General features: G+C 33.6%; 1 protein-coding gene and 1 non-coding gene across 2 annotated transcripts; both read left to right on the top strand.

Annotated features, from left to right (window-relative positions):
* Window positions 1-4,481: 4,481 nt before the first annotated feature.
* Window positions 4,482-4,587, top strand: LOC128042233 (small nucleolar RNA R71). The gene has a single exon (XR_008197438.1). It is a non-coding gene; the product is annotated as a small nucleolar RNA R71 (small nucleolar RNA).
* An 11,744-nt stretch (window positions 4,588-16,331) lies between these two features.
* Window positions 16,332-16,790, top strand: LOC128041730 (uncharacterized). Its single transcript, XM_052632032.1, has one exon. The coding sequence runs from the start codon at window positions 16,332-16,334 to the stop codon at window positions 16,788-16,790; it is 459 nt and encodes a 152-aa protein (XP_052487992.1).
* Window positions 16,791-17,245: the final 455 nt, after the last annotated feature.

Raw genomic sequence — 17,245 nt, 5'->3', positions numbered from 1 at the left:
GGTTGGATCGGTTTTCTCGGTTTAGCTCAATTAGGTCACTTTTCATAATTAATTAATAATAATTTATTTAAGCCAAAGAAAATTGGATTAAAAGTAAAATTAATTATATTATGAATTAATACACATAATTTGGACATTCTTAGGCTAAAAAAATTAATTTGCCTTAATGATTCAAAATTGCTTCTCGGTTTTGCGCTTCTAGTAGTATCTGCCGAGCTGTTTTTGGCCCTTTGTGTAAATATTTCGAAAATTATCAAAATTAATCAAAATTTGATATAAAATTAATTAAAATTAAAAATTTTAATAATTTTAGTACAATTTAATTATTTTATAATAATTATATATTTTTGACATGAATTTTACTGAAACTGCATGAATTTGAGTTAAAAAGGGCATAAAAAAGTGTGTATATTTTCGTGTTTCCTCACCCCCAAACTTAATTCATTGTTTATCCCGAGTAATGCAAAAATTTGAAAAGAATTTCTCGAAAAAACCTTTGAAAAATTCCTTCAGAACAACATTCTTCCCAAAATTATGAATTTGGTATACTTAATACTCAAGAACAAGAATTTTGAGATTTACGCTACTTAAGTATACATATTGTTCAATTTAATTGCAATTATTATTATGATAGCAAAAATAGACTAAATTCTTCCTAATAAAGACACATTAAATCCTTACCAATTTGATTTTATTCCCTTATTCAAGAGTAAGCTGCAATCATTAAGTTTAACTTATGCCTTCATATGTTGAACATAGCAATTTCTCTCCACTAATGTAGGGAGCATAGAAACTTGAATCAATAGGTCTTGTAAAAGGTTGTAACATGGCTAGGCTAGGGGTAGGTAAAATATAGATAAATTTAGGCTAAAAACCTTAGACTCAACTTGAATCGGACCTTCTAAATAATTACCTTCAATACACCAACTTATTTTGCTTTCACATGCTCTTTTGTACATCTATTTCTTTCGAATACATATACTCTCTTTTCTTTTCTTTTTTCTTTTTTTTCTTTTTTTTCACGAGCATTTTGCTTATGTACTACAAAATTTTTGAGCATTTGATACTTCTTTTCAACTCCCCCAAACTTATTTCAAAGAATATTTTAAATAGTACTGAGTATAGTGTTTGGGACAATTTAAAGCTAATTAAGAGAAAAGTGATAGCTAAAAATTCATCAAAGTTGGCTTGAAAGGCTCAAACGGTCAAAACAAAAGTTGTCTAAATCATTTTCAACATTCCATGCTTCCTAGGATTTTGCCTCAAGAAATTACTAAGTCAATTCTAGAGACTTAAACTTTCATGCATGCCTAGCTTTCCTAAGGAACTAAAATTTTATGGTATAATTTACACACTTTATTAAGAGTACATTTGTGTCATACTTCAACTAACAACAATTATTGGAAGAATAGAACTTTATTCATATTGAAGTTTAGCATGCGTAAAAAAATTTCAAATTTTTGAACAAAATATAACCTAATCATAATTAAAATAAAAATTTATTCTAAGAGGAAATAATTTCCATTTTTCGGTCCCCCTACTTAAGATGAACAATGTCCTCATTGTTAGAAGTGAATAGATACTATACACTAGGTAGGACTCTAGAAAAGAGGATGTGAGTCAATTTGATTTCTTAAGTACCAAGCTCTCTCTAGATCCAATCTTAGACACGTATATATCTATTGCCACACTTTGTACTTTGCAACTTGTTCATTTTTATTTATCATTTCCACCTGTTGTTTTATCATGAGAAAAATAGAAATCCTAATAGAACTTAATCCTAAAACATTAAATAACCTAGGAAAGAAAATAAAATAAAGTAAAGATCCCCTTTTTTATTTATTTGTAGATCCCTCAGAATTTGACTCATCTTTTTCCTTCCTCAACATTAGAGTCCATGGTTCGAGTATAACGTCTAGAAATTCAGGCACAAAAACAAACGGGTTGAAATATATATTTTAAATGCATCTCTAATTGAGTCATCCCATATTTTTTAGCATCTCAAGTAATCTTATTGCTAGAACTGAATGTGTTGTAGCATAGCCATTATATCAAACTGTTCACTTCATGGAATGGTGCTAGCTGAAGGGACTCTTGACATCAAACTTAGAAAATCTATTAAGGATGGTTTCAATTTTGGGCAGGTGGGTGAGTAGTTGAGGGTAAGGTTTAGAGGTTAAGGGGGTGGCAGTTTTAATGATAGTTTAGGTGCAATGGTTAGTGGCTTCAAATAAAGGTTTTTAGGGTGGTGATTTAGGGAGTTAAGGGTTGTGACATTAATAGTTAAGGGAGATGCAATATGGAGCTACTTGGGAGTGGCGATGGAGCAAGGTAAGGGCTACAGGGTTGTACGGAAAAAGGGTTGAATATTTCATTCCTAGTAGTGTCTTAAGCTCAATGGTAGCTCCTTTTTGGATCCTAAGCTCTTGTACTAAAAGTAAACTAAAAAAAACTAAAAAAAAATTAGTGTTTGGGTTAAAAAGTTGACCCTTTATTTAAAAAATAAACTTAAATTCTTTGGTCTACTTAGAAAAACAATTTTCAAAATATTACATTAAATTAAACTCCCAAGAAAGATTGGAGGGGTCACAAATGGTCTCGCTTAAGTCTCAATCTCCTAGACAGAATTTTAATTAATGTAATGACCCAAATTTTTTTTATCTAAGTCTAACATTTTATTCAAATGAGAAAAAAAAACTAAAAAAATAAAATAACGATAAAGAAAGTGAAGAGAACTCCCTCCATTTTATTCAGGATCATCATTGACCATGGTGGTGTCAAATGGCCATTTGTTATACCAACCATAACCATTTAGGAAGTAATCATATTCTTTCCCATCAAAATTTTCCAACATTTTATTAGGGAAAGAAAACCTAGAATGATCTTTCCTGGTGGCCTTGTTTAACTTCCTATAATTCCTACAAATCTTCCAACCCGTGACTCGAATATCTACAACAATGCATCCAACACCCTTCTTGTACTTTTCCAAAAAAACAATTGCCTTTTGTTCCTGATCTTTGGTGAGCTCAACTGAAATAATGACAGCTAAAGTCAAAGACAGACCCAAATAGTCATATTTCAAATGTGGAGACAAAATCTTCAGTTCCAATTCAGCTGGCTCTTCATCCAATGACTTTGGTTGTGTATAATCCTGAGATGATAACTCTAATGATTTGAGTGGAACTTCTTGAGTGAATTCCTTCGAATTAGCTTCTAATGGAGCCAAGCATTTCTTATCTTTGTCATCACTTGGTGAATCCTCTAGTAGAATATGTTCTAATGGATTATTTATAAATTTGAGCTCCAATTCTATAGAATCCAGCGATTCCATCTTAGAAATAGTAAAGCAATCTTCAACTATATCTAGGGATTTAGCAGCATCGAAGTCATTAAAAGTCACCTCATCATCAAAGATTTCTTTCAACCGAGTCTCCTTTTGATGCTTCTGGAATCGTTGAGGATATGGCAGTGGTGGAATCTTAGCTTTAACTGGACAACTCTTCTATGGTAATATTTCTGCATCCAACAAGGGTGTTAGATAATCAAAACTTACTAGTTTATAGTTTATCCCATAAAGGATCACCCGGTCTGACTTTTGTGAAATAGGATTTTCAACACTTGGTTGAAATTTTTCTTTGTCTTGAGCTACAATAGGCTCATCTTGAACCTCAACCACCTTGGGCTCCAATGTCTTTCCACTTGGCAAAGTGACTGCTTTGAATTGTTCTTTGCCTGAAAGGTTTTGATTTTTTGTGTCACTCAGCCAAACACCTTGAGGTCTGCTTCTCAGCTCATTGGCTAGCTGTCCCACTTGGTTTCCTAAATTCTTCAATGTTTCTCGTTGCCTTTGGATTAGTTCATCATTCTTTGCTATGTACACCTTTAGCAAATTCTCAAGATTACTTGAAGATTCAATTGGTGGGAGTTGTTGCACTTGTTGAGAATATTTCAACATATAATTTGGTCAAAATGGCATAGAAGAGTTGCTAGGGTCCTTCCATTGATTACTCCATGGAAAATTTGGATGATACTGCCATGAAGAGTTGTAAGAATTTGATTGCGGACCATTCCAACTTGGATTTCCCATGTAATATATTGACTCTGGATTCGAAGGGCAATTTTCAACAAAATGGTCATCTCCACAGTATTCACAAGAAATATTCTCAAACTGGTTCAGTTGCTGACCTGTCAGATTACCATTGAAACCATTAACAGTTATGTTCTTAATCATAGAAGACATAGAGGATACCTGGGTTGCCAAAGAAGCAAGTGTGTCCGCTTCATATACTCCTACTACTCGTCTTTCTAAGGCTACTCGGTTGGTTGGCCATTGATAGTTATTGCTAGCAGTTCTTTCAATAATCTCGTAAGCATCATTATAAGACTTAGAAAGAAGGGTTCCATTTTTCGAAGCATCCACCATCATTCTAGTATGAATATTAAGACCAATATAGAAAGTCTCCATTTGAATGCAGTAAGGAATACCGTGATGAGGGCACTTTCGTAATAACTCCTTGAACCACTCTCATGCCTTACATAAAGATTCTTCATAAGTTGTTGAAATGAAGTGATTTCATTTTGGATCTTGACGATCAAAGAAGAAGGGAAATATTTCATTAAGAAACGTTCAACCAACTCTTGCCATGTAGTTATGGAACTGGACAATAAGGAGTTCAACCACGCTCATGCTATATCTCTTAAGGAGTATGGAAATAATCTCAGTCTCAAGGCGTCCTCGGTCAACCCGGCTAGTTTAAATGAGTCACTCATTTCAATGAATAGCTGAAGATGAAGATGTGGATCTTCAGTAGGAATCCCACTAAATTGACCCATATTTTGCAACATTTGGAGCATGATCGGCTTTAGCTCGAATTGTTGTGCCCTAATTTGAAGTCTCCTAATACTCTGATTGAGCTCGTTGAATAAATGAATGGCATATTGTCGAATGGCACAGTTTCTGTCATCGGCAACAATGATCGGATTGTGAGTATTATAAGCGAATGTTCCTCCTGGATTTATATTTTGATTTTCGAAATTCATCTTTTCGATCCTTCTTCGGTTCGCTTGTCTTCTCTTTTTTTTCTGAAAGTCCTTTCAATTTCAGAGTCTACTGTCAATAAGTCAATAATTTTGATCAATACTCATAAACATCTGAAACCAACACAAAAAAAATTAAAATTTAACAGAAAAATAAACCAAAATGAAAAATTAACAAATTAAAAAATAATGACTTTTTAAAACAATCCCCTACAACGGCGCCAAAAACTTGGAACGACGAAAATGTGCAAGTGTACACAATCGCAACAAGTAATAAACTGACAAGTATATGTCAAGTTATCGTACCCACAGGGACTGTGAAAAGAATTATTTGTGAATGCAATTTTAAAAACACTTTGATGAAGAAAAATATTTTGATTTGAGGAGGTGGTTAAAAACTAGGATTTTAACTAAGTAAAATAAATAAAAATAAAACAAAAGTTCCAATGCACGATTTCAAAATATGATTTTAATCAAGATGACATAATTGTGTTAGATTAATTACAATTCTTAACTTAGAATTATTAAACTCTTGTTCATGTTGTTACGAATAAATTCACGACAACTCAATAATTTGCTAACTTATGAACAGACTCACCTACCAAAATCCATTTATATCTTAACTATATCTCTATGTTAATTCAACTGATTAAACAAATTTTAATAAGCAAATGTGTTAATGCACATACATACTTATGAAATCAAAATAATCTCTTATACATATCTCTATGCCAATTCAAGAAATTAATTCAATTTTCATAAGCACATAAAAGATTACGTGAGGTAACAATGTATTTCTACCTTGAAACAGTTTAATCACAATAATTTTGCAAGTTATGCAAGGCTAATGTATCGTTAGATACCGTTGCTAATTTAACCCTCAGCTACCTTAGATGATTAAACATGCACTGATTAAGTATCTTGTCAATTAATTACAATTTCAATTCGTTTAAATAATTAATTCATTTGTTACCTTACAATTCTAATGTAAGAACAACTTAGTCATGGTTTTACTTAATCAAACATCTTACCGAGGTCTATAACAACATAAACACAATTTTAATAACTCAAGTAGACGAATGTAATCAACCTAACACGAATTAAATTTAAACCATATTAATTAAATTTAACATATCAACATCACAAATAATCATAGACATGTTCATAACAACAACAATAAAATTAAAAGGATAGGGAACAAGAATAAAATCCGTTGTTTCTCCGAGGCTTGACTATTTTGCTTCACTCATCCTTCTCCGCTTATTCTTGTTGAACCGAGGCTTCCACGAACATTTGAATGCTGCCTCAAATGATGGTTGAAGGACTCTTTTCAAGAGGTGAAATTGGCAAGGGAATGGGGAAGAAAATGAAGAACAATGAAGAGACTAAAGTGAGAGAGAAGTGAAGAGTGATTGAAGTGAGCAGCCAAGGGGGTATTTATAGGTTGAGGTGGCTGCTAAAATTAGCAAAAATCAACAGCCATAGAGTCCCCCCATGTCTGGCCACACATGTGGCGGGTTTGAAGGTTTCAATCTTGCAATTTTAAGCTATGGACAAATCTAGAATGGCATAAATAGTGGGGGGATTTGAATGCAATTTGAAGGAGTCTTCAAGGGCTATTTTGGAAGCAAAATAATCAGCCAAACAAGCTGATTGGGTCAACATGTGGGACGGTTTTGGGCTGCCCAGTGCTTTGTTGGATCAGTTTTCTCGGTTCAGCTAAACTAAGCCACTTTTCATAATTAATTAATAATAATTTATTTAAGCCAAATTAAATCGGATTACAATTAAAATTAATTATATTATGAATTAATACACATAATTTGGACCGTATTAGGCTGAAAAAATTATTTCATCTTAATGCTTCAAAATTGCTTCTCGGTCTTGCGCTTTTAGCAGTGTCTGCCATACCGTTTTTCGCCCTTTGTGCAAATCTGTCGAAAATAATCAAAATTAATAAAAATTTGATATAAAATTAATGAAAATTCAACATGTTAATAATTTTACTACAATTTAATTATTTTATAATAATTATATATTTTTCGACAAAAATTTTACCAAAACTGCATGAATTTGAGTTAAAAAGGGCATGAAGAAATGTGTATATTTTCATGTTTCCAATACTGTCGTAACATCAGTACATGAAATATACATTGTGGATCTTTTCTAACTCTGACAATAAAGCTAATTTGTAGATTCTCTCAATGATCTCGTACGTCCCAATAAACCGCAGACGAAGCTTTTCCTTATGGCCAAATCGAAGAACTTTCTTCTAGGACGATACGTTCAAAAACACTTAGTCACCGACTTGGAATTCAATGCCTTTTCTTTTCAAATTCGCATAGGATTTATGTTGATCCGAAGTTGCTTTCAAACTTTCACGTATCACTTTAATCTTTTCTTCAATTTCTCGTATTAAATCAACACATAAAAAAATTTTCTCACTAAGCTCAGTCCAGTATAACAGAGTTCAACACTTTTGAACATACAAAGTTTCGTACGATGTCATTTTAATGCTTGATTGGTAACTGTTTTTGCATGCAAATTCAACCAACAGTAGAAATCTCTCCCAATTACCTTCGGACTCTAAAAAACAACATCGAAGCATATCCGCAAGTATTTGGATTACTCACTCAGACTGACCGTCGGTCTGAGGATGAAACACTATGTTAAAATGCAATCGAGTACATAGAGCTTTGTGTAACTTGCTCCAAAATTGAGACGTAAATCATAAATATCTGTCAGCAATTAGAGAAAGTGACACTGTAACACCCTTAAATCGTATCCTCGCCAAAATAGGGTTATAGAATATTACCATATAAACATAACTTAGAAACGTTCAGTTCAAAACATTATAATAACCATTCAAAAAAATACAGGTAGTCCCTTAATTGAGTCGTTGATACATTAGAAACACTTTAAAAATAGTTCGGGACTAAATTGGGAACATATGAAACATTGAGGAAAAAGTTAGAAAAATTCAAGTTGCAGGGGTCACACGGCCGTGTAGCTTGATCCAAAACTACAAACTGAGTGCATATAGGAACCTCTGTTGGAATACATTCTCAGGCATTGATCGGCTATTTAACGTCACAACAATAATGTGAAAGCATACACTGTCGATGCAAGTATAGCAGATAGATATGAGTCTATTGGATATCGATTCCACGAGGATGGTTGTCTTTTGTCTATCAATGTCAGTGCAATAAATAGATAGAAATGAGATAAATTGTGAGAGTAGTTGTCGAAGTAATAACTTGAAAATAAAAAGATAAAATATGGTAATGATAAACTGGGATCCCCAGCGTGAATATGCAACAGAATATTAATTACTCACAAGGTATAAAAGGATAGGTGTTTGTCGATGCATTAAATTGCAATGAATATCTTACCAAGCTTAACTTCTATATTTAATCTAAGACTTAAACATGCACATTAACCACACCTTCCAATGATGGAAATGGAACACTATTAAGAATAAGTGGATTAAATTCCTCTAATCCTCAAGCAACTTTCATTGTCATGCTTGTTAGCTTGAGCTGTTGCTGCACTTTCCAGTGTCAGTAACCGCAATAACACTTCCATGCTAAAAACATTCAAACCCAAAGATTAAACAATAGAAGCAAGATTTAATAAAATAAAATTTAACCCAGAAATCATGTGTACTTCTGTACAAACATGAAATAGAAAGTAATCACCATCATTTAGAAATGAAATATAATAGAAATAAATACTATTCCTAGACAATTTCGACTTGAATCTCTCCATTCCCTCTTGTGTCACACTCAGGGTTCCTCGTTAGGAGCTGATCTGCGTCCCTTTCACGTTATTTCACCCGTAGGAGACTTAAGTTGCCATAGCCAAAAAGCTTCAAAAGATAGGTTGAAGAAGATAATACCCCCCCAAAAGCCTCCCCTTGTTTTCTTTTCACGTGAATATTAATATTTATCCAAATAGCACAGGTGTCTTTTCATCAGAATCATGTTGTCACTGTACATACAAGTTGGTTGTACCAGATTGGACAGCTCACACATTTTTGTTCTTATTTGTATAGCTGTCAGGTGCGGCAAAAATTCTGGGCGCAATTTAGAAATACCCATGCAGCGAAATCAGTACCAAAACATGAAAATTAAGGATAAATAAGCTAAGATCCACTGAGTTATAAAATGCAATTTACTGAACTGAAAAGGCTAAAATATGTGCTAAAGATAACTAAATAGAGAAAAATTAACCAATAAGTAGGGAGAAAACATATTTTCTTTCTAGTACTATCACACCCCCCAAACTTGAGTTTTTACTTGTCCTCCAATAAAACAGAAACTAGAAAGGCTACACAAGAATTCACCAAGGCAAATGATCATTCTAGCAACTTGAATCACCTAAAATCCCAGTGAATGAGTTACATTCAGATGACAGAATATTGCATCAATAATACATAAGTATGAATGAATAAGATTGCAACTTCATGAAAACAAGCATCATGCTTCAAATCCTAAATTCTATCTACCAATACAACATTTATTGTACAATACTATGTATCTATGAATATCATAAATATATGTCTCTTTTATTGTGTGAATAAGGGATATCATTGCCTTACTGTACCATTGTTCCTAAGAAGTAACAATGGAGTGGAACAAACCCCCAAGGAGTACGTAATTGCGCCAACACACACTCATGCAACGACAACTTTTGGCCAGATTCATTTTTCTAATGCTTGCATTAGAGTATTCCCTCTTTAACATTTCACAATACACCTACTTTAGAGTGTCTCTTATTCATAACTATATATATATGCAGTTGTAAAAGGCAGATTCATTCAAGATTCAAGGAATGCTATTAGTCATCCATTACTAATGTAACCTAAACCATTCATCAAACAATTGAAGATACAAAATTCAGTCAAATTTATCCACCTCATTTATTGATAATTCACATGATTCAAGAATTAAGCATCGAATTTAACAAAAATTTCCAAAAACATTTGCATTAACCACAAATAACCCTTTCATGCTTCATTAAAATTCAAATTTTTTTTTTGAAATGTGGGTGTATTTCCAAACCCCATATGCATTTCTCCAAACTTAAAGTTTGCATTATCCTCAATGCACTAAAATTAAAATGCAATGACAATAGAAATGCAACGACAATCAGTGTAATAGCCCGACTTAGACCCTAGTCAGATAGTGGTTTTGGGACCACGAATCTGAGTCATAAAAATATTTTAAAATTATTTTTGGTGTCTACAGTATGTGAATTAATATGTGTGAAAATTTTGAGTGAAAATTCTATCATTTGTGTGCTCAATTTGATAAAAAGGGCTTAATTGCATAAAAGCAAAAGTTGCATGCTATTTGTTAAAGTGCTATATTGCTATATTCTTTTTCATGTGGAATCCTTAAAATGAAATTAGGCCATTAAATAATAGCATGGACGGTAATGGACAACCATTATAAAGCTTTTATATTATTTTATTATGGGAAAAAGGTAAATTATGAAATAATTTGTATTATAATAAAACATAAGTTAAAATGGCCATGCACTTGTTCTTCTTTTGACCAAAATTAAGAAAGAAAAAATAAAGAAAAAGAGCAAGCAAAATTCGGCCATAGTCCAAGCTTGATTTAAGGTTTGTTTTGCTCGATTTTTGGTAAATTCTATGTTTTTGAGATCGTTGCTTCGAATACCAACTAGCCCATGCTTGAATTTTTGAATTTATTGTGGATTTTTTGATTTTCCATTGTTGATAGCTTGAGATTTTTGTGTTTGATTATGAAAAATAAATATATATTGTTAGATTGTCATATTTAATTGAGTTTTGGTGAAAATGTGTATTTTGGGCTAAAATGTAAAAATGAGAAATGGAGGGGTTAAAATGTGAAAGAAATGATATATATGGGCATATATGGAGTGTATAAATATTTGGCCTAGCATGTACAAATTGAAATTGTGTATTTTGATATTTTATGAAATAAGGACTAAATTGTGAAAAATGTGAATTTTAGGGGCTAAAGTGCAAATTGCCCAAATTATGTGTTGGTGGTTTAAATTGAATGAAATGTGTTATGAAATAGCTAAATTTGAATTTATCTAGATCAAGAACAAAAGAAAACAGAATTAGAACGGGGGAAGTCGAAAGTGGTGGAGTAGTCAATTCCATCCGTTTGTTTTCGTCCGAGGTAAGTTTGTAAGTGAATAATTGATATTAAATTTAATGTATTTATTTTATAAATATCTGAATCAAAATGTATGTATGTATACTACAATGGTGAATTGTATTTAACATAGGATAATTAATTACGAGTTTAATTCGATTAATTTACGACATCCGAAAGACATACGAACCACAGGAATGCTTAAATGCGATATCACGTAGGACCACGTCTGGGACGTTGACATCAATTTGAGATTTACGTGTAAGACCATGTCTGGGACCTTGGTGTCGTATATGATTATGTGTAAGACCCTGTCTGGGACATTAGCATCGTTATTTGATTACATGTAAGACCACGTGTAGGACGTTGGCATTGTACGAGCTTTTGAGCCGTTCAAGTATCATATCTTTGAATCCGAATGGTATAACGGGAAATTTTATGGCAAAATCGAATGTGAGTTTGAATTAAGAAATTCAGGTATGTTTGAGTTATACGAAATCTAAAGTAAAGGTAAGTATTAGGTATAACATGAAAAAATTATTTAATCATTTAAATATGAGTATATATTATGTGTACAAGTTTAGTAGAATTCTTTCTACTTGTATAATTTATATGTGTTCTTTGAAAACTATTTGCTTACAACTTACTAAGCTATTTAAGCTCACTCTGTGTTTGTTCATTCATTATTTTATAGATTTTGGAGGTTAGTTACGAGCTCGGGGATCGACAAGGAAGACTTTCACACTATCGATCTTTATCTCGGTATTTGAAAGCTCAAAACTTTGAACATATGGCATGTATAAGCTAGCACTTATCTTGTTGAGTCATGAAGTGTGTATATATTTAGCACTTATAAATCGGTTGAGTTAATGTCGTTGCATTTGATGAATGTATTTTCGGTTATGGATGTGTTGATGAGCTAAGTTATGAGTATACCTTTACTTGTGTAATTGAATTTGTTGGTGAGGATTTGGAGACAAGAATGATCATGTCTCATTGTTGAATTGTCGTTTATATAGTCAAGTATAATGAGTTTAGCTACTATGACTATTTGGCTATGAAATTGATATATATTTCTTCTTATATAATTATTTTACTTGTCGAATATATGATAATTAAATTGTCTATGTAAATGACAATTTGGGTATGACGCATAGTATATGGAATTTATTATGCTTTATTCGGCATTGATATTGAGAAAATGAATAATTATAGTCAAATAAGTGACACATGAATTAGTCATATATATTATTGAAATTCGGTCATATAGTAGAGGATGGTTAAGGTTGCATTATTTTTGCCTTTAAAGCCATGCGGGTAGTTTGATTTAGGTCAATATACTATGATGTATAACAAGTGGAATGGCATATTTAGTACTTAGTAAATGGAATAGGACAATATTAATGTGGTGTTTGCATTTAATTGGCTTTGTTTTTTTTTTTGTTTTTTGTTAGGTAAAGTGCGCATAATAGAATAACTTTTAAGTGATGTTAGGCTGTACTATAACATTATAATGTTTCATATTTAAAGGCATATTAAGTAGTGTAATATGATTTATTAGCTTTAATGTACCTATTTGCAAAAATTATAATTATATATACATATACGTACTTGTATAATTTTACCTATTTTCCATGTGGTATAAGTCAAATTAAGTTAATATGTACTTGTATAAGGCTTATAAATAATTTATATTGACTTTAGTTAATGATATGAAATGACATGATATGTTGTGGTGTAAAAATGCACAAGTGAGTAAGTTTTATTTAATAGATGTATTGATGTAAGTTGTGTTTATGGAAGTGGCATATGATTGATGTTTACATAAATGACCAAATGTTTTACTATATAGCCACAAGTTTCGGCTACTGTAATTATAATGTATTTGTAGTAAAGTTACAAATGTATCTTTATTCTTTGGTTAGGAAAAAGATGAATGTTTGTGTTGAATTGTGTCTTATTCAGTATTGGCTTGTAACCTTAATCTGGCAACGGATACGGGTTAGGGTATTACATTTGATTGGTATCAGATCCAGGTTTAGTCGATTCTAGAACTAACGTAGTGCGTGTGAGTCTAGCTATACATGCCATAGATACTGCGATAGTGTGATGGTTCTTGAAATTTGAAAATGTGTTTTCGTATAGTAAATGGATCCTGATCGAGCCGTAGCAAATGACGTAGAAATTAATGCACTCGCTCCCACTCTAGGGGCAGTACAATCTGATTCTAGACCTATTACAAGTAGCCACGAGGGAGAGGCTAAACAACCCACCTTCCAATTGTTGAATGAGTGGTTCACGGAGTTCGTTCGAACGAATCTGGCTGCTCAACAACCTCCACCCCCGCCTAATCCCCCTCAGACTTCTATTGTGCCTCCGGTTATGAATTTGATTCTGATGAATAAGCCTCCGGTCGATAAAATTTGGAAATATAGGGCTGAAGAGTTCAGGGCCACTAATGATGATGATGCTGAGAGAGTTGACTTTTGGCTCGAGAAAACAATCTGAGTGTTTGATGAAATGCCGTGTACTCCCGATGAATGTGTTAAATGTGTCGTTTCTTTCTTGAGAGATGCAGCCTATCAATGGTGGAAAACTCTGACTTCTGTTGTTCCGAAAGAACGAATTACCTGGGATTATTTCCAATCTGAATTCCAAAAGAAATATATTAGTCAGAGATTTATTGATCAGAAACATAAAGAATTTTTAGAGCTAAAACAGGGTCGTATGTCTGTAACAGAATATGAGCAGGAATTTGTTCGACTTAGCAAATATGATCGGGAATGTGTATCGAACGAAGTAAAAATGTGTAAAAGATTTGAAGACGGGTTGAATGAAGAAATTAAATTGCTAGTTGGTATTCTGTAAATAAAAGAGTTCGTGGTACTAGTCGTGCGAGCGTGCAAAGCTGAAGAACTTGGGAAAGAAAAGAGAAAAGTTGATTACGAAGTTAGAGATTCACGAAAGAGACCCTCGAGTAAATCATTTCAGCCTGCATCAAAAAAATTTCGATATGATTATATTCGTTCAAAGGCTAATATGGGACATTCGAACTGAGATCGAGCTAGATCGTATTTGAGCTTCAAAGCTCCAACTACTTCTGCTGCTAGTGCTGGAAATGTTCAATCCGATCGACCTGAATGCAAGCACTGTGGTAAAAGACATCTGAGAAGTTGTAGATTGAATGATCGAGCTTGCTTTAAATGTGGATCTTTAGATCCCTTTATTCGAGACTGTCCCAAGTCTGCTGAGTAAGAGGTTGCATAGAATTCGAGATTGAGTAACACCTCAGCTAGAGGCAGGCCTCCTAGAAATACGAGAAATGTGAGTGGAAGTCATAGAAAACAAAAGATACAGCTATTTGATTTGAGGCTAGGGCACCTGCTAGAGCCTACGCCATACGAGCTTGTGAAGAAGCTTTGTCTCCAGATGTGATAATTAGTACTTTTACTCTTTATGATACTTCTGTAATTGCACTGATAGATCCAGGATCAACTCATTTGTATATATGCATGAATTTAGTATCCAGTAAGACTTTTCCTGTAGAGTCTACTTAATTTGAGATTAGAGTATCAAACCCCCTTGGAAAAAGTGTCCTGATCGATAAAATGTGCAGGAAATGTTCGTTGATGATTCGAGATATCTGTTTTTTGGCTAATCCGGTGTTGTTACCTTTTGATGAATTTGATATAATTTTGGGTATGGATTGGCTAACTTTGCACGATTCTATAGTGAATTGAAAATGAAAAACTATTGATTTGAGATGCAAGAATGACGAGATAATTTGAATTGAGTCCAGTGATCTGAACGGGTTGCCAGTGGCGATATTTGTAATGAAAGCTCTAACTTATGTGAAAAAGAGATGTGAAGCTATTTTGCTTATGTGATTGATTCGAATGTGACAGATAAGAAATTAGAATCAGTGTCTGTTGTTTGTGAGTTTCCTGATGTGTTTCCTGAAGAGTTACCGGGTTTGCCGCCGATCTGAGAGGTTGAGTTTGGTATTGAACTAGTGCCTGAGACAACTCCGATTTTGATAGCTCCATATAGAATGGCTCCGACCAAATTGAAAGAATTAAAGTCCCAGTTGCAAGAATTGACAGATAGAGGGTTCGCTAGACCTAGTTTCTCGCCTTGGGGTGCTCCGGTTCTGTTTGTGAAAAAGAAGGATGGCACGATGAGAATGTGAATTGATTACCGTCAGTTGAACAAAGTGACTATAAAGAACAAATATCCTCTTCCCAGAATTGATGATTTGTTTGATCAGTTGAAAGATGCTACTGTGTTTTCAAACATAGATCTGAGATCGGGTTACTATCAATTGCGAGTTAAAGACTCTGATGTGCCCAAAACTACTTTCTGAATGAGGTACGAACACTATGAGTTTCTGGTTATGCCTTTCGGACTTACTAATGCACTTGCTGCTTTTATGGATTTAATGAATCAGATCTTCAGACAGTACTTGGATCGATTTCTGGTAGTATTTATAAATGATATCTTGATTTATTCCAGTGATGAATCTGAGCATGCCGAACACCAAAGATTAGTACTACAGACTTTACGTAATAAGCAGTTATATGTGAAGTTCAGTAAATGTGAGTTCTAGCTATGAGAGTCAGTTTTTTGGGACATGTTGTTTTAGCATTAGGTATTTGGGTTGATCCGAGCAAGATTTCGGCTATACTAGATTGGAAGCCTCCGAGAAATGTATCCGAAGTCTGAAGTTTTCTGGGACTCGCTGGTTATTACAGACGATTCATAAAGGGTTTATCTATGATTGCAACCCCGATGACGAGATTACTTCAGAAAGATGTTAAATTCGAGTGGTTAGAAAACTGCCAAAAAAGTTTTGATCAGTTGAAAGCTTTGTTGACCAAAGCTCCGGTGCTAATTCAGCCAGAATCAGGTAAAGAATTTGTCATTTATAGTGATGCATCTTTGAATGGTCTGGGCTATGTTTTAATGCAAGAAGGAAAAGTCATAGCTTATGCCTCGAGACAGTTAAAGCCACATTAAAAGAATTACCCGACGCATAATCTGGAATTGGCAGCTATTGTGTTTGCGTTGAAAATTTGGCGTCACTATCTGTTCGGTGAGAAATGTCATGTCTATTCTGATCACAAAAGCTTAAAATATTTGATGACTCAGAAAGATCTGAATCTACGACAGCGAAAATGGTTAGAGTTGTTAAAAGATTACGAGTTAGTAATTGACTACCATCCTGGGAAAGCCAATGTTGTTGCTAATGCTTTGAGTCAAAAATCTCTGTTTTCCCTATGTGCAATGAATACTCAATTGGCCCTATCCAATGATGGTTCAATTGTAGCTGAGATGAAAGCAAAACCGTTATTTATACAGCAGATTTGTGAAGCTCATAATGTGGATAATGAATTGTTAGCAAAAAGGAGTCAATGTGATGTGAATACTGATTTAGAGTTTCAAATTGATGCTGAGGGTTGTTTGAGGTTCAGAGACCGAATTTGTGTTTCGAGAAATGCAAATTTAATTCAGATGATTGTAAATGAAGGTTATAGTAGTCGGTTATCTATTCACCTAGGAAGTACAAAAATGTACAACGATTTGAAACAACTTTATTAGTGGCTTGGTATGAAACAGGATATCTCAGAATTTGTTTCGAACTGTCTAATCTGTCAGCAAGTTAAAGTTGAGCATCAGGTACCATCTGGGTTACTACAACCAATTATGATTCCCGAGTGGAAATGGGAAGAATCACGATGGATTTTGTAATGGGTTTGCCTTTGTCACTGAGTAAGAAATATGCAATCTGGGTAGTTGTCGACAGATTGACTAAATCAGCTCATTTCATACCAGTAGTACCTATATCTATTATTTTGGACAGTGATTCGAGATTCACATCGCGATTTTGGAAGAAACTGTAAGATGCACTAGGTACGAAATTACACTTCAGTACTACTTTTCACCCAGAGACGGATGGTCAATCGGAGCGAATTATTTAGATACTCGAGGATATGTTGAGATGTTGCATTCCTGAGTTTGAAGGTATGTGGGAACGATATTTGCCACTAATTGAA

This window comes from Gossypium raimondii, chromosome 6 (assembly GCF_025698545.1).
Source record: "Gossypium raimondii isolate GPD5lz chromosome 6, ASM2569854v1, whole genome shotgun sequence".
Classification (NCBI taxonomy): domain Eukaryota; kingdom Viridiplantae; phylum Streptophyta; class Magnoliopsida; order Malvales; family Malvaceae; genus Gossypium; species Gossypium raimondii.
Note: the sequence above shows the minus strand (reverse complement) of the source record. Positions and strands in the feature narration are given on the sequence as shown.

Excerpts from the sequence above, each read along its gene's own strand:
- LOC128041730 (XM_052632032.1), top strand. The coding sequence starts at position 16,332 with ATGACTCAGAAAGATCTGAATCTACGACAGCGAAAATGGTTAGAGTTG.